A 22,209-nucleotide genomic window follows, 5' to 3' on the forward strand; every position below is an offset into this window, starting at 1 on the left:
TTCTCTCCCCCACTAGTCTGTTCTGTTCTTTCTTTCTGCTCTTGGACACCGTCCATCTCGAAGGATGCTCGTCCCACTCTGCTGTTGTCATTCCTGAAACATTCTCTTCCATGCATTTTTCTTTTCCTCTACGTATAACCTCTATATACATGGTCTTTTACGTACTTTCTATATCTTTATAAAGGCGGTCTACTAAGCGTGTACTACGGCTAGCTAAGGCTTGTTAGCACCAACACCTTCTCCCTCTTTTAATCAGTGCTTTTTTCGGTCCGAGAAATTTTAAGACAAAGTCAAGACAAAAGAGAAAATGTTCCAAAAATACATTCTATCAAGACTCCTATTTTTCTTTTTGTTGAAAACACAGCTTCTCTTCAAAGGCCACCAGTCCAATTGCTACGAATAAGAACAAAAGGATAGATTCGCTTGTTCTACACACCCACAATGTCTTCAGACGCTATAAGAAATACTGAACAGATAAACGCCGCTATTAAAATTATAGAAAACAAAACAGAGCGTCCACCATTATCCGCAACTCCCATAGATTCCAAGACTCGTACTGTTGCTGCTGCTAGTTCTACCTGCACACATGCTTCCAGAGACCTCACACAGTATACCTTAGATGATGGAAGGACTGTGTCGACCAATCGCAGAATAATGAGTAATGTTCCCACTATAACGCCTCACATTCCAACGGATGAAGAGCTGTTTGAGGCCAGCGGAATACCTCGCCACGAGTTCTTAAGAGAGCATTTCAAGCGCGAGGGTAAATTGTCGATTACACAGGCGGCCAAAATCATTACGCTTGCCACAGAATTATTTAGCAAAGAACCAAATCTTATATCTGTCCCCGCTCCAATCACGGTCTGTGGTGACATCCATGGCCAATACTTTGATCTGTTGAAGTTGTTTGAGGTGGGCGGTGACCCGGCCACCACGTCGTATCTATTTTTGGGTGATTACGTCGATAGAGGATCATTCTCGTTCGAGTGTCTTATTTATTTATATTCTTTGAAGCTGAATTTTAACGATCATTTCTGGCTGCTAAGGGGTAACCACGAATGTAAGCATTTAACGTCATATTTCACTTTCAAAAATGAAATGTTACACAAGTACAATCTAGATATTTACGAGAAGTGCTGCGAATCGTTTAACAACTTGCCCTTAGCAGCCTTAATGAACGGACAATATCTTTGTGTCCACGGTGGAATCTCTCCCGAATTAAACTCTTTGCAAGACATTAACAACCTGAATAGATTCAGGGAGATTCCATCGCATGGTCTGATGTGCGACCTATTGTGGGCTGACCCGATTGAAGAGTACGATGAAGTCATGGACAAAGACTTGACCGAGGAAGACATTGTTAACGCCAAGACAATGGTTCCTCACCACGGAAAAATGGCACCTTCAAGGGACATGTTTGTTCCAAACTCTGTAAGGGGTTGTTCATATGCCTTTACATATCGTGCAGCATGCCATTTTCTGCAAGAAACTGGGCTATTATCCATCATCAGGGCACACGAGGCTCAAGATGCTGGTTATAGAATGTACAAAAATACCAAGACATTGGGATTTCCCTCTCTTCTAACTCTTTTCAGTGCTCCGAACTATCTGGATACCTACAATAATAAGGCAGCTATACTGAAGTATGAGAATAACGTTATGAATATTAGACAATTCAACATGACTCCACACCCTTATTGGTTACCAGACTTTATGGATGTTTTCACGTGGTCATTGCCATTTGTTGGTGAAAAAGTTACGGAGATGCTGGTCGCAATTCTAAACATCTGTACTGAAGATGAGCTGGAAGTTGATACTCCCGTCATCGAAGAATTAGTTGGCACTAATACAAAGTTGCCGCAGAATAGCAAATCTAAAGGGACACCACAAGGTACCACTTCGACTTCGTCCAGGCATGTTTCCATCTTGGATGATGAACATCGAAGGAAGGCCCTAAGGAATAAAATTTTAGCCGTTGCCAAAGTTTCTAGGATGTACTCTGTTCTGAGAGAGGAGACCAACAAAGTTCAGTTTTTGAAAGACCACAATTCAGGTGTTTTGCCGCGTGGTGCTTTATCCAATGGTGTAAAAGGTTTAGATGAAGCTCTATCTACCTTTGAAAGAGCAAGGAAGCATGATTTAATTAACGAAAAATTACCTCCTTCATTGGATGAACTAAAAAATGAAAACAAGAAATACTATGAAAAAGTCTGGGAGAAAGTACACGAACATGATGCAAAGAAGGATGGCAAATGAAAACCGCAGTTTCTTTTATACTCGTACTTTAATATATAAGCAAATAGCATTTATTACCTAATTAGAAGACCAATACCCCGCAACCGTCATAGAGTCATAAAATGTTTCATTAGATCTATCTTCTTTTGTTTCTTTTATTGACGTCTACAAAAGTATTTAAATATATGCAATAGTAAACTTTTCATTTTTTTTGAAAGTTCACTCAGTTGTGTAGACGCTTTTCATAAGAGTGCAGATTATGGACACCACCTTCTAATTGAGCAGAAGCGGTCCTGAATTCAAATCTGACTTCTCCCTTTTGGACATTTTCCTTCAACAAATCCATTGATGTGTAGCCAATATCTTGACAAGAATGTTGCAAACCATTGTACAAGTATGGAATGAACTTCCTGATAGAACCTTTATCAATAACAGCACCAGAAACACCTTGCGCAACCAAGACACTGTCAGATTCAGAAAAGTAACGAGAGGTAGAGGCATTGCCCTTGTTACCGGTCTTTTGCATAGCATCAATGGACCCCATACCACGGTAAACCTTCAATCTCTTACCATCTTTGAAGAAGTATTCACCTGGGGACTCGGTAGTACCAGCCAACATACCACCCATCATGACGGTAGAGGAACCAAGGGCCAAAGCCTTGGTGATGTGACCAATGTTTTGAACACCACCGTCAGCCATACATGGAACACCAAATTGGTTAGCAAACTGACAAACGTTGTAAACAGCGGTACCTTGTGGTCTACCACAAGCCATAACTTCTTGAGTGATACAAATGGAACCAGAACCCATACCAATTCTCAAACCGTCTGCACCAGCAGCGATCAAATTGGCAGCTTGTTCTCTAGTAGCAACGTTACCGGCAATGATTTCTAAATCCGGGAATGTTTCCTTGATCCATTTGATCATGTTCAATTGGAAAATAGAGTTACCTTGAGAAGAATCCAAGATAACAACGTCTAAACCAGCTTCAACCAACAGTCTTAATCTCTCCTTATCAGCCTCAATAGTACCAATAGCAGCACCACATAACAATTGCTTTGTAGTAGCGGACTTAGAAGCTAGTGGGTAATTTTGATTCTTCATCAAATCTGCTCTTGACAACATGGAAACTAAGTTACCATCTTCATCGACAATTAGCAACTTGCCCTTTTTGGTTTGTTTTAGGATTTCATTACCTTCTTTCAAAGTAATGCCTTTAACACCAGTAACTGGATTTTTAGTCATAACTTGAGAAACGGCTAGTGAATCATCCTCTAAAAATTGTATGTCACGAGATGTGACCAACCCGACTAACTTACCTGGACATTTACCATTTTCTGTATTGAAAAGCAGTTATTCTTTCTTTGTTGTTTCCTCACCTTTATGTAGATTGATAAAATCTTGAACCAGGGCAGAAAAGAAGAAAGATAATAAAATATGCATATCGATGTTAGTAAAATAAGTCACACAATTTTTCTCGAAAATAAACCGAGATCCTCGTACGCAGTGCAATTCATTTATTAGCTATAATAAGCTTTCGAAAGGAGGTGAATACGATTTAATTCAGAGTAAAAGTTTTCTACAAGATCGTTTGATCACAGTCAGTAGAACGAAAGTTATTGATATAGAAGTTGATCATCACGTTAAACTTTCTTCACACTCGGAAAGTAACTTATAAAATAAAATGAATAGCACATTCTAATGAGGGAAATAACCTTAAAATTTCTAATATAATAGGAAAAAACATACCAGTAACAGGGAAACCAGAGAAACCAAATTTTCTTTTCATGGCCTTAACTTCACCAACAGTAGTGGCTGGGGAAATGACTATTGGAGAATTGATGAAACCGTTTTCGAACATTTTAACTTTCTTTACCATGGAAGCCTGTTCCTTTGGAGTACAGTTATGATGGATAAAACCAATACCACCTAACAAAGCCATGTAGATAGCCATATCGGTTTCAGTGACTGTGTCCATAGGAGAAGACACAAATGGAGTGTTCAGGGAGATTCTCTTGGTCAATTTTGTTTGCAAACTAACTGCAGAAGATGGAAAGTCAACCAAACCTGGTAAGATCAAGAAATCATTGTAAGTCAACCCACCTCTGGTTGTAGAATCCATCAATTCCTGAACAGAAAGACCATCTCTGGAGCTGTAACTCTTCAAATGGTCTAAAGCCTTCTTGTAATCCAATGGAGCAGCACTCATCGTGGTATATTTATTAGGTTTCTGTAAAGTTATGGAATTGGTCCAATATCCTTGAGTTCAAACAGCAAAAACTACCAGAGAAAGTGTAAAAGCCACCATTTTTTCACAAAATTATTTAAGCCCAAGATTTTGAATGCCAGAAAATAAAAATGCGATGAACTAAGCAAGCCCTCAACAAGGTGGATTCTCAGCAGGATATTTATATGACTTTTTTTTTTCAGAGTGAAATTTTTTTTTTTTTTCAGTATTTCGAAGAGCAAAAAAAAGGAACGAAAAGTGCCACGGCAGAGTTTTTCAGGTTAGGGCTGGTTGAAGGGAAAGAGTAATTCATAATGTAGAGTCGAAGGCATAAATTGGTAGCCACCAGGATATTTTAACAATTGTATGTATTGATGAAGTGCGGATGTTTTGTAAATAGCATTTTCTGCTAATTTGTAGTTGTAGGAAGGTTAGTGTAGTTTCGTAGAGGATTAGGAATGTCCTCTCAATGGGGGCGGGAACCCTCTAGAGATTTTTTCAATTATGCAGATTTATAACAAACAAAAAGTAGTATTGTGCATGTTGATACGGAACAATACAGGAACCAAAACAAGCGATCACGAGGAAAATAGAAAACACTCTTGTACAAGATGAGTACTGCTAAGCCTATTAACGTATATTCCATTCCAGAGCTTAACCAGGCTCTAGATGAAGCCCTGCCTTCCATTTTCGCAAGATTGAACTATGAGAGATCCTACGGTTTACTCGACACTAAACTGTACATAGGGTATTCCATTGCTGTCGTGGCAGGTCTAAGTTTCTTCCTGGACAAAAAATTTGAAAGAGCCGAGATTGTTGTGTATCAAAAGTTTCTAGTGGGCGCGTATTTCGTTTTATCGTTAATGTTCTGGTACTTCTCTCGTTTTATTGAAAAGGGGACTGTTTATGTGGGGAAGAAAAGAGATACAAAGGATGAGATCTATGTAAAGACTAAATTTGAAAACAATGAACCTTTGTATCTGGTTGAACTTATTCAAAAGAAGAAGGGAAGCAACACCAAAAAGGAGTTGAAGGCTCAATTGAAGGTGAATAAAGTTTTTAATGAAAGTGGCTATTTACAAAATGAAGGACTCTTCAAATGGTTTTCCGAACAACATGATGTTCTTATTACCAAGAAAAATGAATAAAATAGTTTATCTGAAACACAATTTGCAACTGATTTAAAATGCTTGAATTTTGTTATTTTTTTCTTCGTGATGATAAATAAAGTTATACGAATGCTCAATAATATAAATATGAATAAATAAGAGTTTACTTTTATCCCTTTAAAATTCTTGGGACAACCTGAAAGAATGGTATTGTTATTCGCAAGCATGAGAAAGCATCCTAATTAGCTCCAAAGCTTGACTGTAATTATGCGTCCTGAAAATCAGTTAAAGTAGGACCTTCATAAACCTCATTATAAAGGACGTCATTTGGCACTGCCACTGATCTCGCTTTTAATGTGGATAAATCTAATAGATCCGGCTTCAATTCCGCAATGCTATTTACACCCAATAGTCTCATAGACATCTCGACTTCATCTCTCAAAATTTGAATGGCTTTTTCGACACCATCGCGACCATAACATGAATTGGCATACAAGAATGGTCTACCCAAACCAACACCTTTAGCACCTAGACATAACGCTTTCAAGATATCTGTACCACGACGAACACCACCGTCCACGTAAACTTCCAATTTATCCTTCAAGTTACGTTTTTCCAAAATTGGCATGGTTTCAGCTAAGACTTCAATGGGAGCCCTTGAAAAATCTAACTGTCTACCTCCATGGTTGGATAGGACCACACCACTCACACCAATTTCTGCTGCCTTAATAACGTCTTCAGTGCGCTGAACACCTTTGATGACAATAGGTAGCTTTGTCTTGGACTTCAACTCTTCAATGTCCTTCCAAGTCAAAGAGGGGTCAATAAACTTTGATAATGCTCTTGAAGCACCTTGTGATTCTTCTACGTCTGTTTTCTTCATTGCCTTTGGACCAGCCTTTGAATTAGAAAATTTCAACTTCATATCTTTCTCCCTTTGACCTAAACTTGGTGCATCCACAGTGACAAACAACGCCTTTACGCCCAATTTTTCTACATTCTTAACCAAATCGTCCGTGATCTTTCTATCAGAGTTAACATATAGTTGGTACCATTGAATCTGTTTATCAGATGGTGCTGCTTCGATAATTTCCTCAGGAGAGCATGAAGCCAAAGTAGATATCATTTGTGGGACTTTCGTTATACCTTGGCCACAGCCTCTAGCAACATCTTTCTCACCTTCTAGCGGATTCCCTAGTTTACACAACGCTGTGGCAGACACATAGAAGGGAACATCCACATGGGAGCCCAACATGTCGGTCGAAATATCCACTTTACTTACATCTACCAGGATCTTTGGTTTGAAAAAGATCCTGTGATATGCGTTATGATTTTCTCGATGGGTGACTTCATCATTGGCACCCGAGGAATAGTATGCCCATGCCTGTTTAGTCAAAGTTTGTGAGGCCAAGTATTCAAAGTCGTAAAGATTGATGATATTGTCTAGAGGAGGCAACAGCGATTTTAGTTGTTCTTTCCTAGCAATGTCTTCCTTGGTTTCACCGGGAGCATAGGGTGGACAAACTAGTTCTGGTGGCATTGACCCTTGTAAAGGACCAAGTTTCTTTTCAGGTGCAATATACTTATCGATTACATTAGGAGCATGTAATGGCTCAAAAATAGCCGTGACATCTTTCCCAGCATTAAATTTGATAACATCCTGACCACCTGGATGATTTGGCAGGAATCGTGTTAGATCATACACGTAACCATTGATTACGACCCAACAATCATCGGGCTTGTTATGTTTGGCAACTTCTGCGGGCGAAATTTTTTGCTTGTTCATGTCCAGTTTCGGTTCATTCCCTATTTCGCCATTACACCAGTTTAGATACGCCATTGAGCTAGCAGCAGCCAAGATTGCGCCAATGCTCAAAGCTGTCCATGACTTTGTGCGTTCTCTCGAGTCTTGTTCGAACGACTTGGATTTTGACACGGTAGAACCGTAACGGCGGATTGCATCCGACCTAAACTTAGAGGACCTAAAGACACTTGCCTCACAGGCTCTTGAAATTTTCAGTAGGTGTTTGTATTTTAACATAAGCTACTTTTGTTTGCTTTTTTCCGATTCGGAAACGGTATTCATAAGATACAAGGACTGGATAAGATGTTAGAACTTTAGATGTTTTACATACTTATACTTATACTTATATATTTTCTTACTCCAACTCAGGTACTGGAGAATAGCTGCACGGTAGTTGATTCTTGGCGGTTCTTGTATGACATTATTATTGGTCGGCCCGTAGTTCTCTTGAGCAGAAAGAGACGGGGGTTAGGGAGATATCGGTAGTTTATGCTAGCGCCTTGCATAAAAAGCGTGGGGGTAGGTCTCCAAGGATTAATGGAGTAACAAGTGCTGTAAAAGGACAGGAAAGCCAGGGTCTCTATTAGAGAATGGAGTTCTTGTAAGAAAAAATAGCAGAATGCTACATTTTGGTAACGATTTGAGTGGGGGGTGATCCTTCCGATGTATGCGTAAAACACCTCGTGTTGTACAGGAAGAAGAAATCACTTCCGAGAAAAAAGAAGATGCAACAGGGAGAATGGCATGTGGGTATTGCGTTTTGACTAGTATCGTAACTTTGCGTTGGAATAAGGTTCAGCAATCGTGCATTGACCAGAATTTATATTAGAAGTATATTACGATATAGGATAAGAAGATGGCATGAATGATGTGAAACGCAAGGATTTATAATGCGATTGGGAGAATGAATGACGACGTATAAAACTAAAACAGAAATATATACATTATTACGTAAAAATGGAGCTTCCTTTCGTGTATTCCCTTATTCCCGAGAAGTATCTCGAGTAAAATCTGAATACCTCGCAATATATTTTTTATCGACGACGGACCCAATAAGTATCTAAAAATTCCTCAATATCCCATAATGAGTTGCATGAAGGTATATGTCGGTAAATTAGTGGTTAAACTGTGTTAATAGTTACAAATAAAATCAAATCCTCGTATAATATATTAGGGAGGTATATAAAACTTAGAAAAAGGTGGGTTTGAGATATTTGTTGAAATTCTCTTTTCGACGAAATTGATATTATTAGATTCACAGAAAATACTAGAAGATTTTTCTCGAGGAGATAGGAACCCAAAATAGGGAAATCGATAATCATATATAATATTGATTTTATTATTAAATATCATGTCTTATACGTTAATCCTATTACATCATCGATCCTTGCGTGTCAGCTTCCTCTAACTTCGATGACAGCTTTTCATACGATAATATACTAGTAGTTGATTTTTTTTCGAGCAGTGCACAGAAGAAGAGAGACAGAAGTTACCTTATGCAAAAATACTAATAATATGGATACTAGTTAATAGACGGTAGTTTGTTGTTATTACTGTTTTGGGTAGTGTGTCTTCGTTCGTTTTAGGTGCGGTCAGCGCTTATCTTTTTAAGTAATTGCTAACGTATGCGATGTAGTTTCAACTATGACAAACTCTCTGTTGTACCGCAGAATGAGGTACCTCAGTATAGCAATGCGTCTTCCCAAACGTTCATGGAGCAGAGCACATATGAGACAACCTTATAACGAGACGAACAGATTGAGCAACATAAGGTAAAACTATGCCTCCCTTGGCTGAGCTACCAAAACGTACAAATACCTGAGCAATTAGTTTACATTCAAGATCCCTGCGCTTCCAGCATTTAGTGTACTGTATATATTGTATAGTATTGTTGGAATAAGTGATTACCACTATACATTTATTCATATAAATTGTTGTAGTTGATGACGAACATTCTTTAACATGATACTAATGATGTTGAGTAAATTAATACTAACATTCTTATGGTGATACCAATTTAAATGGAGTAGGGAAATTCTAATTATAGAATTTCCTGCACTAATAAGATAAAGATCTATTAATTGTCCAGAACTTAGTATATAAGAAGATGAGTTAACACTAAATTCTTATCATCAACACTCTGATTTATGTCTGAACCTTTTGGTTTAATACAACCAATCAGCGTGTGTTTTATATACCTCTCTTATATAGATTAAGAAGGAACGACTATTCTTAATTATTACAACTTACTAAACTACTAATTATCAACAAGTATATAGGATAATCCGTTTTGGCAACAGGGTTATCCCCAAAGATCGTTCGTATTAGGACTGTCAAGACCCCTGGTATTATTTGAGCATCATAATTCGATGCTAACGTAGTCACCCTCGGTAGCCAAGTTGGTTTAAGGCGCAAGACTGTAATTTATTACCACGAAATCTTGAGATCGGGCGTTCGACTCGCCCCCGAGGGATTTTTTGTCATTTTTTTAACTCTCAAACAGGCAAAAGTGAGGTGTTTTTTAAAAGAAAGAGGTATGATAGCCATAGTGAGCACTTAGCCTTTAAAGATAAATTCAGTAGAGATACGTAAACAGTCGTGATAAATATGTAATACATTATATTATTTTAAGTAGATTGATTTCTTTTTTTTTCCTCTTCTTGTTTCCATTTGCTTTTTCTTTTTCGTTCTTTGCAGTTGTTTTTTTTTGTTGTTTATTAGTCTATATCCATGTAATCGTTGGCGGCATTGGGTAGTTGTGATGCAATTATATTTTGAGAAGGCAGGGTATGATACTGGTGCTGTATGATACTGGTATTACCATTGAGGCGCGTGTTTGTTATTTCGTGATTACTGTTGCCGAAGTAGCCATGAATCATATACTCTTCGGTTTCCGAGTACAACTCGGATTCGTTCATAAAACCACCGTTCGTGCCGTGTTGCATACCCACCGATTTCAGGGGAGGTATCCCGATATTTCTCTGATATTGAATATTATTAATGGTAGTAATAGTAGTAGCTGTGGTAGCTGTGGTAGTAGTAGAAGAACAAGTGATATTACTACTGTTGCTACTATTGTTAGTATTGGCAGCCCCAGAACTGGCCGGAAATTTTGTGCTTGCAGGATCTCGCTTTGTTCTCTTCGTCCTTTGGTACAAACTATGCGTGTCAAACTCAAAATGATCATTATTTCTTTTATTTACGATTTTATCATTATTGGCGTCGCTGTTATATGTGGCGCCGGCATTGCCACCAGAGTTGCAATTGTTAGTTTGGAACGCACTATTGTGTTCATAGTATGAGAGCATTTCACGCATACACTAAAGTCTTAACCTAATGAATGAAAGCAGCCAGACTAGAAAAAAAGCCCTTAATTGTTTCTGTCGCAATCCTATTGTATTGTTACTCTAATATTGGCAAAACGAAAAAAATAAAAAAAAAAAAATAAATCAAAGTCTGCTGAGTGGTAAGGGAAAAAATAATTGAGAATAAAATGTTACCCTTATAAGACACGTGTATAATGATATTAAAATATGATATTGTGTTACCCTGTCTGGTGCCATGACAACGGACAGGGGCAATCACTGGACTAGGTAAATATATATGGCTTTGATGAAACTGTCAAGACACACAAAACAGCAAGATGTTGGATTATACCACAGTTAGATGAAAAAAAATGGTCAAGCCTCGAGCATTAAGCCATTTCCCTCGCCCTATACTGCCATGCAGTGCAAAAAAAGGCCCAAGATAGGCCTTGAACGTCCCGTTCGGGAAAAATGTAAATAGAAGCATGTGCCGCTTCGAGGCCCCCGATACATTTTTCAACATCTCCTTGATACTTAAACAGCAGACAAACGAGCAACACGCACGCAAGAAGATCTGTTGCTATTCTTGCTTGTATCCGTAGACATCACACAGGCTAAGTACAGTAACACGCATTCACACAATAGTATGGTTAAGGTCTGGAATATAACGCTGCGTTTGCTAGTATTGCTGTTTTTAGCAGGTAACACATTGCTGTTGATTTTGATGATTATATCTGGTGCCACAGACCATTACCCCGTAAACAGATTCTATTGGGTGCAAGGCAATACGACAGGTATACCCAATGCTGGGGACGAAACTCGATGGACATTCTGGGGCGCCTGTCTACAGGATAAAGACGGCTCGGATACCTGCACAAGTGATTTGGCACCTGCCTACCCGATTTCACCAGTGGACAACTTCAATACACACATCAATGTCCCCCATCAGTTTATTTCTAAAAGAGACGCGTTTTACTATCTGACGAGATTTTCATTCTGTTTCTTTTGGATTGCATTGGCCTTTGTGGGAGTGTCGTTTATTCTCTACATTCTAACATGGTGTTCGCAGATGCTTTCGAATATGGTTCTTGTGCTTATGTCTTTTGGAGTCGTCTTCAATACGGCCGCTGTTGTCTTGCAGACGGCCGCCTCTGCTATGGCGAAAAACGCTTTCCATGACGATGATCGTAGTGCGCAATTGGGTGCTTCTATGATGGGTATGGCTTGGGCAAGTGTCTTTTTGAGTATTGTGGAATTTACCTTGTTGGTTTTCTGGTCTGTTAGAGCTAGACTGGCCTCTACTTACCCCATGGACAATTCAAGATATAGGACTTCCTCCAAATGGAACCCCTTCCATAGAGAAAAGGAGCAAGCCACCGACCCAATTTTGGCTGGTACTACTCCCGAAGACATGCAACAAAGCGCAAGCGTAGTGGGGCCTTCTTCCCATACTAATGCGGTCACTGCTACTACCGCTGCGGAAAATCAACCTAAAGGTATCAACTTCTTTACCATAAGAAAATCGCACGAGCGCCCGGACGATGTTTCTGTCTAGTAGGGACAAAGCCCGCCTTTTGTAATATATACTTATACCCTCTCCTTCTCTCCCCTGCAACATAATAGTTAACTCCTAATATTAATAATAATATCCTACAATTTCCTTAGCACCGGGGCACTCTCGCCCGAACGACCTCAAAACGCTTGCTACATCCATAATATTCAGAACTACATCACTTTTTTTTTGTACATAAAAATATATACCACATGTCACTGCTGATCCTTGCTGACGAGCGTATACAAGCTCGATAGCTGGTCTTTACCGTGCCATTCCCTGCCGTCATGGACTACAACAAGAGATCTTCCGTCTCCACCGTACCTAATGCTGCTCCCATAAGAGTCGGGTTCGTCGGCCTAAATGCAACCAAAGGATGGGCAATTAAAACACATTATCCGGCTATATTGCAATTATCGTCACAATTCCAAATCACCGCTTTATATAGCCCAAAGATAGAGACTTCCATTGCCACCATTCAGCGCTTGAAGCTAAGTAATGCCACTGCATTTCCCACTTTAGAATCATTTGCCTCGTCTGCCACTGTAGACATGATAGTGATCACCATTCAAGTGGCCAGTCATTATGAGGTTCTTATGCCCCTCTTGAAGTTCTCAAAAAATAACCCCAACCTCAAGTACCTTTTTGTAGAGTGGGCGCTAGCATGTTCTTTAGATCAAGCTGAATCCATCTATAAGGCAGCTGCTGAACGTGGGCTACAAACCATCATCTCTTTACAAGGCCGTAAATCACCATATATCTTGAGGGCAAAAGAACTAATATCCCAAGGTTACATTGGCGAAATTAATTCGATCGAAATTGCTGGGAACGGCGGTTGGTATGGTTACGAAAGGCCCGTTAAATCGCCAAAGTATATTTATGAAATTGGAAATGGTGTAGATTTAGTCACCACGACATTTGGTCATACCATCGATATTTTACAGTACATGACATGTTCGTATTTTTCGAGAATAAATGCAATGGTTTTCAATAATATACCGGAGCAAGAACTGATAGATGAGCGTGGCAACCGATTGGGTCGGCGAATTTCCAAGACCGTCCCGGATCACCTTTTATTCCAAGGCACATTATTGAACGGTAATGTCCCCGTATCATGCAGTTTCAAAGGTGGCAAACCTACCAAGAAATTCACTAAAAACTTAGTAATAGACATTCATGGTACCAAGGGAGATTTAAAACTTGAAGGTGATGCCGGATTCGCGGAAATTTCAAATCTAGTTCTTTATTACAGTGGTACTAGGGCAAATGACTTCCCGCTAGCTAACGGTCAACAAGTTCCTTTAGATCCTGGATATGATGCGGGCAAGGAGATCATGGAAGTATATCACCTACGGAATTATAATGCCGTCGTGGGTAATATTCATCGACTGTACCAATCTATTTCTGATTTTCATTATAATACGAAGAAAATCCCTGAATTACCTTCACAGTTTGTTATGCAGGGCTTCGATTTTGAAGGCTTTCCCACTTTGATGGACGCTCTGATATTACACAGATTGATTGAGAGCGTTTACAAGAGTAATATGATGGGTTCTACGTTAAATGTTAGCAATATCTCTCATTATACTTTATAAATGCATTCTCTTCTGTGCATGCTCCCAGTGTAACGAATGTTATGAAAAGTTTATAAATATATTTACATAAAATAACCCTGTTATTTCTAGTTTTGAACTTTACTTGCGTAGCTAGTTTTCTTTTTTCTTTTTTTGCACATACGAAAGCTTTTATTCAACATGATAAAACTAGATTATCTAGGTTCCTTGGTAAAAAATGAATAAACACTTGTAAAAGACAGATGTTGCGTATAGCGATCAGAAGATTGCGACAACGGGCATGTTTTCATCGTAGTTTCGAACTTATCAGTTTTCCTGATCTTCATTCCTCTATCCAAGATGAGCAAACCAACTGCTATTGCCAAAAAATAAACGCTAAACTCCCATCGACTACAGATCCGTTAAATCCTCAGCTCAAGCTACCTCAAAAAACACCTAACTACAGTAAGCATGTCCTACTTTTATCTCCTGGTGATAAATTTGCCCAGCCCTGGAAAGTAGCATGGAATCATAATTTGGATACAAATTTAAATCGCCCATATAATGCAATTAAAAAGTTACGCTCCTCTCTAAGTGATTCTCCAGGAATTCTGATAAATGCGGTGCATTTGCAAAATGAATTCATTCCAAGACCAAAGGGGAACAATGAATGGCTCTACTTTTTTGTTATTCCTGACATGAAGCTTTATATAATCAAGGAAACAAACATTGAGGAATTTGCCTCCTTCTTACACGAAGGCGTTTTCCAAGCACCAAGATTATCCTTTCAAGATTACTTGAGTGGTAAAGCCAAGGTTGCTCCACACGTTCAACACGTTCATCGCAAAAATCTTACAAGGTTTCACGGTGAAACTTTTCTTCGAGATTGGAATTTAGTCTGCGGGCATTTTAAGAGAGATGAGAAGTGTGGAGAAATGGGGCCAGACATAATTAAGGCATTTCAAGACGAAAATTTGCTATCTGAGAATAACTTAGCTATAATTTCTCATGTCGGCGGTCATATTTTTGCTGGCAACGTGATTTTTTATAAATTATTTGGTGGAGGAGATGGAGGAAGTGCCCAAAGCAAGCTCGACTCATTATGGTTTGGCAAGGTCTACCCACACAATTTGAAACTCTTATGCGAGAACTTGGAAAACGGAAGAATTATCGATGAAATGTACAGGGGTGGTATATCGATGAACTAAAAAATTTGTTATAAAAATTAAAAGCAAGACGATGATGAATTATGGATTTTTTATATTTACTTCTATACATCTTTATATATTCCTGAACATATGCTTTTTTAAAAAACTACAATCACTGCTTTATACTCCTTGTTCATTCTTTTACACTAATTAAATGTAATTTGTTCTAACCTCAATTATGCTATGAATTATATCCTTTACTTGAATATTCTTCAGATTGTTGGTTAAAAATTCTTGTTCAATCAAGGAAAGCCTCAAAAAATTCTCACATAGATCTCCGTCAATAACTTTGCGCACAGGGGCATAATAGCTTCTATAGTTTTGGTGATCTCGGCCTACAACGGAATAAGACCCCTCACATATTGGTTCGTCAACTATGTCATGCAGTCCGTGTAACACAACGCTAGCTAATTCCTCTTCATCATCTTCCTTTCGCATGTTCTTATTTCTCTTTCGTGACTCATAATCTAAATAAAACGAATCATCTGCCTCAGCCATTATACTTTCGATTTTTTTCATCATTAAAACATTCCCCTTTGATAATAATGGAATAAAGCAGCCAACAGTGCCTTGTAAACCCATATAGATGCAGCCAGGTCTATCAGAATTTGAAATGCTGTCCAAGATATGGAAATCTGTGATGATATCATTGACGAAAAAGTGATTCAATAGTTGAAATTTAAACTTGCAGTCATAAGTATTGGGCAGTTTCTGCTGTAAGCTTATAAGGTCCAGCGGGTACTTAATAGTGTTATCTGATAATTCTTCAGGATTACAATTTGATATTATTTTTTCGCATTCTAGCGGACACCTTAAAGTCCACACATTTCCGAACTTATCAGCGCCTATTATTGTTGCCTCATCTAAAAATTTCAAAGTTGCCACATGGCGTTTTACGGAGTCATCGACAATTGGAATAAAAATATTTCCAGCAGGATTCCAGATAAATAGAGTGACAGATTCGTGTATGTCGCCAACAGCCAATCTTTCATGATTCCACTGGTCCATGGATACAATTTTTGTTATGGATACGGGAGTCTGCGTTACAGATCTTCTCAACAGCTGCTTTTTCCCTAAGCCGTAGAGGACAATAGTGGAATCGATGGCGGTGAGTAGAAAATTTTTAAACTTCAACATGGAATATATCGGTGAGATGATATTGGTTTGATGAATTGGTTCAATCTCAAAAGATGACTGGTCTTTATTAACTAGTACTTTGTATGTGAGCAGTCTTTTATCTTCAGCACAAATTACGAGATGGTTAGCCTGCCTCGTGAAGTCCACTATAGCCGCAGAAATGCAGCGCACATTGTGTAGTATTATGAACAAAATATTTGATTTGTTGTAGTTCAAGCATATACCATTAACTCGCAATGATAGACGGCATTGCTGTATGTCAGAGTGGTTGTCAATGAACAGAAAATGTTTCGGTTTATTCGGAAATGATAAGATAACGCGAGGTTGGAATAGAGATACTTGCAATGTTTCCCCTTCTTCTACTTCTGATTCTTCTTTTCCTTCTTCTTCTTCATTATCATCATCATCATTATCTTCTTTTTTTTCCTCTTCGTTGATTTCATTTTCTATTCCATTCTCTTGCTTTTCAACACTTGATTCATCGACGTGAAACCAGTTGTCCAAAGTTGGAAAATTAAAAACTTTACCGATATCCAAACGCCCTGATTTCGTTATTGAACAGATACCGTTCACCTCTACATCTGCGTTAACGAATTTGGAACAACTCAACATACTTTGATCTTTTAACAGTCGTATGTTCCATATGTTATTCCAGGTGTAGCTTACCCATGTAGAAGAAGAATGACAAAAAACACATGAAATCAAGTTGGTTTTATTATTATCTTCTTCTTCTTCTTTTTCTTCTTCCTCTTCTTCATCATCGTCATCGTCTTCTTCTTCTTTCAATGACGTAGATATATTCTGTAAATATGACAGGGAAACAGGTTTCAAGCCAAGAAATCGTTTTTTAATGTCATTAAAAGTTCCATCAACGTCTTGTATATGGAATCTCATGTACACACCATTTTCTAAACCAACATGCAGATTAAGCATTCCTATCCAAGAATCTCTAATCATGATCATGTCAGAAATTTTTTCATTGACAAGTTGTAGACTTATTACAGATAAAAAATCCTCCTTTTGGTCTCTAAGAGACATTATTTTAATTATACCTTCGTTATCAGCTATGGCTAATAAATCAGCATGCTGTGTATCTTGTACAATGGAAAGTCTAGACGGCATTGTATCCAATTCTGGGTGAGTTGTCAGTTCAATTAATGAATCTGTGGATGAATCTATCTTAAAATAGACCAATTCGTAATTTGATAATGCTATGATCAGCTGTGTCTTCGAGGATGTTGCACACACAATACGAATACCTGCTGGGGGTACCCAAGTCAACTTATTAGAATACTTGGATTTACCACTTGGTACAATATGCCTCAATTCCGCAGTGCATACTTGAATAATAGAATGTGAACCCATTAGGCATGTATGGATTGTAGTATCTTGAGATAGCTTGAAAGTTGAACTTGTTGCTTCGTCAGGTGTTAGTTCTTCCATGGATTCATTGTCAATCTGTAATATCATTGTTTTCTTGGGGAAAGTTATGAATAGAAGAGTATTGTTGTCACCTGTTGCTGCAGGATCAGGTATTAACCATAATTTAGTTGCGTTTGGTGGCAAACTAGTAGATATCAAATTAGAGTAATTCACAGCGTTTGTTAGAGTTATTATCTTGCTATTCGTAAAATGTTTAGTGACAATAGAAAGTGGCGAATCACTCAAAATTTGAGATCTAATTGATGGATTCAAATTTAGCTGTTGTGATAATATACTCAAATTTTGTAATTCGACGGATGGTTCGAAAACCAGCGAATTATTTGGATTTTTTGAGGTTAAAATCTTAGAAGGATCGTTCTCTACACCCAGTTGTTCAAACTGAAATAGAAAGTTGTTGTTCATTTCAGATAATGCAAACAGGTAACCACTCTTGAAAATGTGTAATTGATGTGAATTTTGGATTGTATCAAAATAGGATAACTGAATTAGCGGTCTATTTCTATCATTATTATCGGGCCTAACTGTTAATTTGAAAAGGTCACCATGGTTGGATTGTAGGAGAACAAAAAAATCATTTTTCAATTTCTGTACTATGCCTGAAATAATTGTTACGTTTTTCTGACTGTTTCTTATGCCAGCTCTCTGAGGTATTTCCACTTTTAAGCTAAAAAATCCATTCATGTCCTTAATAAGGATATGATTTTCGAAGCCAATGACAACAAAAGGATTGAAAAGGGAATCATCGTCAACATCATAGTTGTTGTCGTTGAGGGAAGTTGTTATACCATACCGCGACAAATCTGGTAAGCTTAAGATGAAGCCTGCTGATGAATTGACTGAATAATCAGCCTTTTTGACGATATGATTCAAGCCCAATTCAAGTACATAGAATATCAAGTGTACTGATAGTTGAGCAGCGGTATTGTCAATTTCTAAAGTAACAAAACATGGATTATTAAAATTTACATCACAAACAGTCATATCTAATGTTACCATATGAGGCCTAATGATTTCCAGGGGAGAGGATATCCTCAATTTTTGGGCATAATCAACGAGGAAACACAATTTATTCTGTTCTACAGATGAAAGAACTATACAACGCCCATTAGGGTCGATTTCCATGTACGATATGGGAGATACTCTTCGAAGGGTGGTTCTACTTAACGGTTGATTCACCAAAGTCTTTAGTTTAAACGTACCGGCTTGCATAGCGATCTGCACAATACTTAAATTGCCAGAGTCAGAAGTTAACACCAAAAAAGTGGGCCAATTGGAAGCGTTTTTCCTTGACCCAGAATGTGGCAAGTCGAGCGACTTCATCGAGGTTATCGTTGCAAACAGGTTTTGGAATTTAGTAACAAGCTTCATCTGCCCTTCTGAAGTATCATAGAGCTCCAAGTGTGTCTCAGTAGCAATACACAATTGCGACTGCTCACGCCTGGACCCCGCATCCAGATCCACGAAGTGCCCTATGCAGGAGTGCCTAAAGTTTGTCTGTTTTTGTAACGTGAGATGGTATAAGTACAGATCATTATCCTTAGCAACCATTGTCATGTCGTGGTCACTCCCTGCTCTTCTTTTTGCTTCCGTTTCAAATCAGCATGGTCATCGTTGTCCTAGCTTGCTAATATACTTGAAGTATCTTGTACGTATATAGCGATAATGTACTACCGCCATTTTGCCACCTCCCCACATTTAATGTGGAAAATATTATAAAAAAGAGAGAGAAAAGAAACTGATGGTGCTATTGTTTCCTTTCGTAGAGAGGGGAGTCAGAGATCGGTGGATATTGTTTTGATAGAGGGCGATTGCAAGTATGGAGATTTACATTAGACTTAACGCAGATGTCGAGCATGACTATGCATTCCAGATGTCAAATGAAGACACTATTAATAATAAGATCAAGAATATTTTCCCTTCCGGAACGGGTTTGGCGGACTTAATGGTGCTGAGACCATCTATTTTCCATGAGAAAGTCCCTGTAAAGTTTCATAAGTCCATTCACCCGGGATACCTGTCTGAGGGTGGTTGTTTGATGTTCCATTATGACGCTGATAACGAAGAAAACCTCGAGGAGTTGAACGACTCCAAACCACTTATTGATCAGTTGTGGCCTGGTCAACTTGTTGTTCCAGAATGGAAACTCTCCAAGAAAAACATATGGGTGTACGCTACCATCATGCTGGCTTGGTTGTACACTGATTTGCCCGACGCCATTTCCCCAACACCGGGTATTTGTTTGACTAATCAATTGTCTCGATTATTGATTCCCGTGGCCAAACACATGGACTTACCTGAAATTGCTGCTAAGCTGGAACAAGAAATTCAGGCAAACTATTCTAGCCTTGTGGCTCAATGGCTTTTCTTTGTCATGCACATTTTAAAAGTGGCGGTGATTACTTTATTTCTCAAACTGGGTATTGCTAACCCCATCAGCTTTAACCCTTACAAGTTATGGACCCTGAGAGATTTAACTTCTCCCTCTGCTAAGAGTAATAATGCTAAAAACTCTGCAGGCAATAGTAGTGCTACTGACTTGAAAACACGTTTGCGCTCTCTAGGTTGGATTGGCGCTAAGAGAGCTACCTATGATGATTACCAAACTAACTATTATAACTATGTCATCGATAAAATGGGCGGTGCAGTTGCTGCGTACAGAGCAGGTGCAATCAGGAAAGCAGCAGCTCCAGGTATTCAATTGGTGGCTGGCGAGGGTTTTCAAACCCCTCTGGAAGACAGGTTCACTGCTTCCACCTTCACGGCCATTAAAACTGAACGTAAGTTTATTCTAAGTGAAGAATATTTTGTGGAGCTGGAAAACAACTTAAAGAAGATCTTGGAAGAATATGACGGTGATATTGGTAAAATGAATGCTGAAATTCGGAGGTTTAGAAGGTTCGGTATATATGAACCTGATGAAAAATTGGCCACACTAGTGAAGCTCAGAAGAGAAATCGCCGACGAAAAAGAGAAAGCATCTAACAATGATGCCGCCTCTGATATCGAAAAGATTGATGTGAAAAAATCTAAATAACTTCAGAAACAGGTCGCCTTCATCTGGACTTTTTTAACAATCCCCAGCGGTTAACCACCACCACCACCACTACTACTACTACTACTACTACTACTACTACTACTACTACTTTTACCACTTCTACTAGAGAGCCCTTTTTTTATTCCTGGTATTATTGTACTATCCTGTTTATCTTCGTTGTTATTCTTTTATGAAATTTTACTCCTTTTATTCATTTCCTTACAACTTAACTGTTCTAGTAGTGCGTTTTTTTTGTTTTATTGTTTATCAGCCATTATTGGCTTTTTGTTATTATCATTATCATTATAAATATTTCATACAATATATACAATAAATGAAACTTAATATACTCTTAATGCATTTTTTTTGAGGTTAAGAAAGGCAAGAGAAGCCTCATTTACATTCGCATACATTTATACTTGTATTTCTGGGGGAAGTATGCCTTTATAGGTGTATATACCCTTTCGAACGCTTCTCCATCAGAGTAGCAGTAATAACTTGGTATCGTACCTTGATCACTACAACTTAAATTGTCATAGTCAAGGCTTTTTTTCATTTCATTGTCATCATATATGATTGTTTCTTCTTCTTCATCTCTCAATATCCCCAATTCACAGACCGTCTTACTTAAGTTGTCATCGATAACTTTAGAGACATACTTTCTTAATCTCAATTCATACCCTTTCACCTTCTTTTCATTCGATAAGAATCTCGGATGTATAAATACAATGAATATTACTATACTTAAGATTAGCTTGCTTATTAGAATTACCCATATGATAAAAGAAAACAGCATGAAAGACAAAATCACACTTTCTTCATAATTTGTTTTAGCAATATGTTTTATCTTGTTTATTATTCCATTCAGATTGTCCAAATTACCCAGGTTTTGTGTACTGTTAGCTTTACTACTGGTCTCATTTGAAACTGTTAGTAGCACTGACCATAAAGTTAATCCGTTTATTATTTGTCTTGGAGAGTCACCAAGTAATAGCTTCAAACATCCACTGATTTCGAAATATGAAAAAAATAACCATTTTCCAAATTTTTTCTCATCTTTCAATACTATCAACTCAAAAATTTGATACTTTCTAAAATTGAATAGACAATTCATTAATCTGCTAACGCCATTCATATAGTTCGGTGTAATCTCTTTCTTCTTAAAAACTTTCAATCCAATTATCAGTTCCACAATTAATATCAACGAAGAGCACAATATGCAACCGCTAAACAACCATTTAGAAATACGAAACGCCAAAAAAGGTTGAATGATGTTATTTGACCATGTATTAAATGCCAGCAATTTAACACATGTATATATATCAGAAGAAAACATGGCCACATGTAGTACTGATTGACACCAGGTATATAAAATATACTGTATTTTTGTTGACCACTTTGCTGTCGGAATGAGGTCCATATCAATATCCTGAAATTTTAATTTTTGTGAGATTAATTCCATTCTTTTAGTATTCTATTTCCATTTTCTTTTCTCCCTCTTGGTTCTGTATGATTCGAATAGGCTAACATTGACTTTCCAGTCTATTCATTGTTAATTTTTCATCCTACAGGTATGACCATAGTTTTTATTTATATACGGC

The 22,209-nt window shown here is 38.0% G+C and overlaps 11 protein-coding genes and 1 non-coding gene across 12 annotated transcripts; 7 read left to right on the forward strand and 5 right to left on the reverse strand.

Annotated features, from left to right (window-relative positions):
• Window positions 1–441: 441 nt before the first annotated feature.
• CMP2 (calcineurin catalytic subunit A) lies at window positions 442–2,256 on the forward strand (the record flags this gene model as incomplete). The annotated part of the gene is made up of 1 exon (XM_056224650.1): window positions 442–2,256. The coding sequence occupies one exon, from the start codon at window positions 442–444 to the stop codon at window positions 2,254–2,256; it is 1,815 nt and encodes a 604-aa protein (XP_056078548.1).
• A 202-nt stretch (window positions 2,257–2,458) lies between these two features.
• On the reverse strand, window positions 2,459–4,445 carry IMD4 (IMP dehydrogenase IMD4; the record flags this gene model as incomplete). The annotated part of the gene is made up of 2 exons (XM_056224651.1): window positions 2,459–3,573; window positions 3,986–4,445. The coding sequence occupies 2 exons, from the start codon at window positions 4,443–4,445 to the stop codon at window positions 2,459–2,461; spliced, it is 1,575 nt and encodes a 524-aa protein (XP_056078549.1).
• A 629-nt stretch (window positions 4,446–5,074) lies between these two features.
• SPC2 (signal peptidase complex subunit SPC2) lies at window positions 5,075–5,611 on the forward strand (the record flags this gene model as incomplete). Its single annotated transcript, XM_056224653.1, has 1 exon — window positions 5,075–5,611. The coding sequence occupies one exon, from the start codon at window positions 5,075–5,077 to the stop codon at window positions 5,609–5,611; it is 537 nt and encodes a 178-aa protein (XP_056078550.1).
• A 226-nt stretch (window positions 5,612–5,837) lies between these two features.
• CYB2 (L-lactate dehydrogenase (cytochrome)) lies at window positions 5,838–7,613 on the reverse strand (the record flags this gene model as incomplete). The annotated part of the gene is made up of 1 exon (XM_056224654.1): window positions 5,838–7,613. One exon carries the CDS (start codon window positions 7,611–7,613, stop codon window positions 5,838–5,840), a length of 1,776 nt encoding a protein of 591 aa, XP_056078551.1.
• A 2,147-nt stretch (window positions 7,614–9,760) lies between these two features.
• Window positions 9,761–9,849, forward strand: Smki_13.trna2Y. Its single transcript is given in 2 exon segments — window positions 9,761–9,799; window positions 9,814–9,849. It is a non-coding gene; the product is annotated as a tRNA-Tyr (tRNA).
• Window positions 9,850–10,093: 244 nt separating this feature from the next.
• SMKI13G0800 (uncharacterized protein) lies at window positions 10,094–10,684 on the reverse strand (the record flags this gene model as incomplete). Its single annotated transcript, XM_056224655.1, has 1 exon — window positions 10,094–10,684. One exon carries the CDS (start codon window positions 10,682–10,684, stop codon window positions 10,094–10,096), a length of 591 nt encoding a protein of 196 aa, XP_056078552.1.
• Window positions 10,685–11,327: 643 nt separating this feature from the next.
• SUR7 (Sur7p) lies at window positions 11,328–12,236 on the forward strand (the record flags this gene model as incomplete). The annotated part of the gene is made up of 1 exon (XM_056224656.1): window positions 11,328–12,236. The coding sequence occupies one exon, from the start codon at window positions 11,328–11,330 to the stop codon at window positions 12,234–12,236; it is 909 nt and encodes a 302-aa protein (XP_056078553.1).
• Window positions 12,237–12,520: 284 nt separating this feature from the next.
• GAL80 (transcription regulator GAL80) lies at window positions 12,521–13,828 on the forward strand (the record flags this gene model as incomplete). The annotated part of the gene is made up of 1 exon (XM_056224657.1): window positions 12,521–13,828. One exon carries the CDS (start codon window positions 12,521–12,523, stop codon window positions 13,826–13,828), a length of 1,308 nt encoding a protein of 435 aa, XP_056078554.1.
• A 221-nt stretch (window positions 13,829–14,049) lies between these two features.
• AIM32 (Aim32p) lies at window positions 14,050–14,994 on the forward strand (the record flags this gene model as incomplete). Its single annotated transcript, XM_056224658.1, has 1 exon — window positions 14,050–14,994. The coding sequence occupies one exon, from the start codon at window positions 14,050–14,052 to the stop codon at window positions 14,992–14,994; it is 945 nt and encodes a 314-aa protein (XP_056078555.1).
• A 150-nt stretch (window positions 14,995–15,144) lies between these two features.
• On the reverse strand, window positions 15,145–19,122 carry RSE1 (U2 snRNP complex subunit RSE1; the record flags this gene model as incomplete). The annotated part of the gene is made up of 1 exon (XM_056224659.1): window positions 15,145–19,122. The coding sequence occupies one exon, from the start codon at window positions 19,120–19,122 to the stop codon at window positions 15,145–15,147; it is 3,978 nt and encodes a 1,325-aa protein (XP_056078556.1).
• Window positions 19,123–19,390: 268 nt separating this feature from the next.
• On the forward strand, window positions 19,391–20,608 carry GSF2 (Gsf2p; the record flags this gene model as incomplete). The annotated part of the gene is made up of 1 exon (XM_056224660.1): window positions 19,391–20,608. One exon carries the CDS (start codon window positions 19,391–19,393, stop codon window positions 20,606–20,608), a length of 1,218 nt encoding a protein of 405 aa, XP_056078557.1.
• Window positions 20,609–21,005: 397 nt separating this feature from the next.
• On the reverse strand, window positions 21,006–22,070 carry PRM6 (pheromone-regulated K(+) transporter PRM6; the record flags this gene model as incomplete). The annotated part of the gene is made up of 1 exon (XM_056224661.1): window positions 21,006–22,070. The coding sequence occupies one exon, from the start codon at window positions 22,068–22,070 to the stop codon at window positions 21,006–21,008; it is 1,065 nt and encodes a 354-aa protein (XP_056078558.1).
• Between the last annotated feature and the right edge of the window lie 139 nt (window positions 22,071–22,209).

Source organism: Saccharomyces mikatae, assembly GCF_947241705.1.
Source record: "Saccharomyces mikatae IFO 1815 strain IFO1815 genome assembly, chromosome: 13".
Lineage (NCBI taxonomy): Eukaryota > Fungi > Ascomycota > Saccharomycetes > Saccharomycetales > Saccharomycetaceae > Saccharomyces > Saccharomyces mikatae.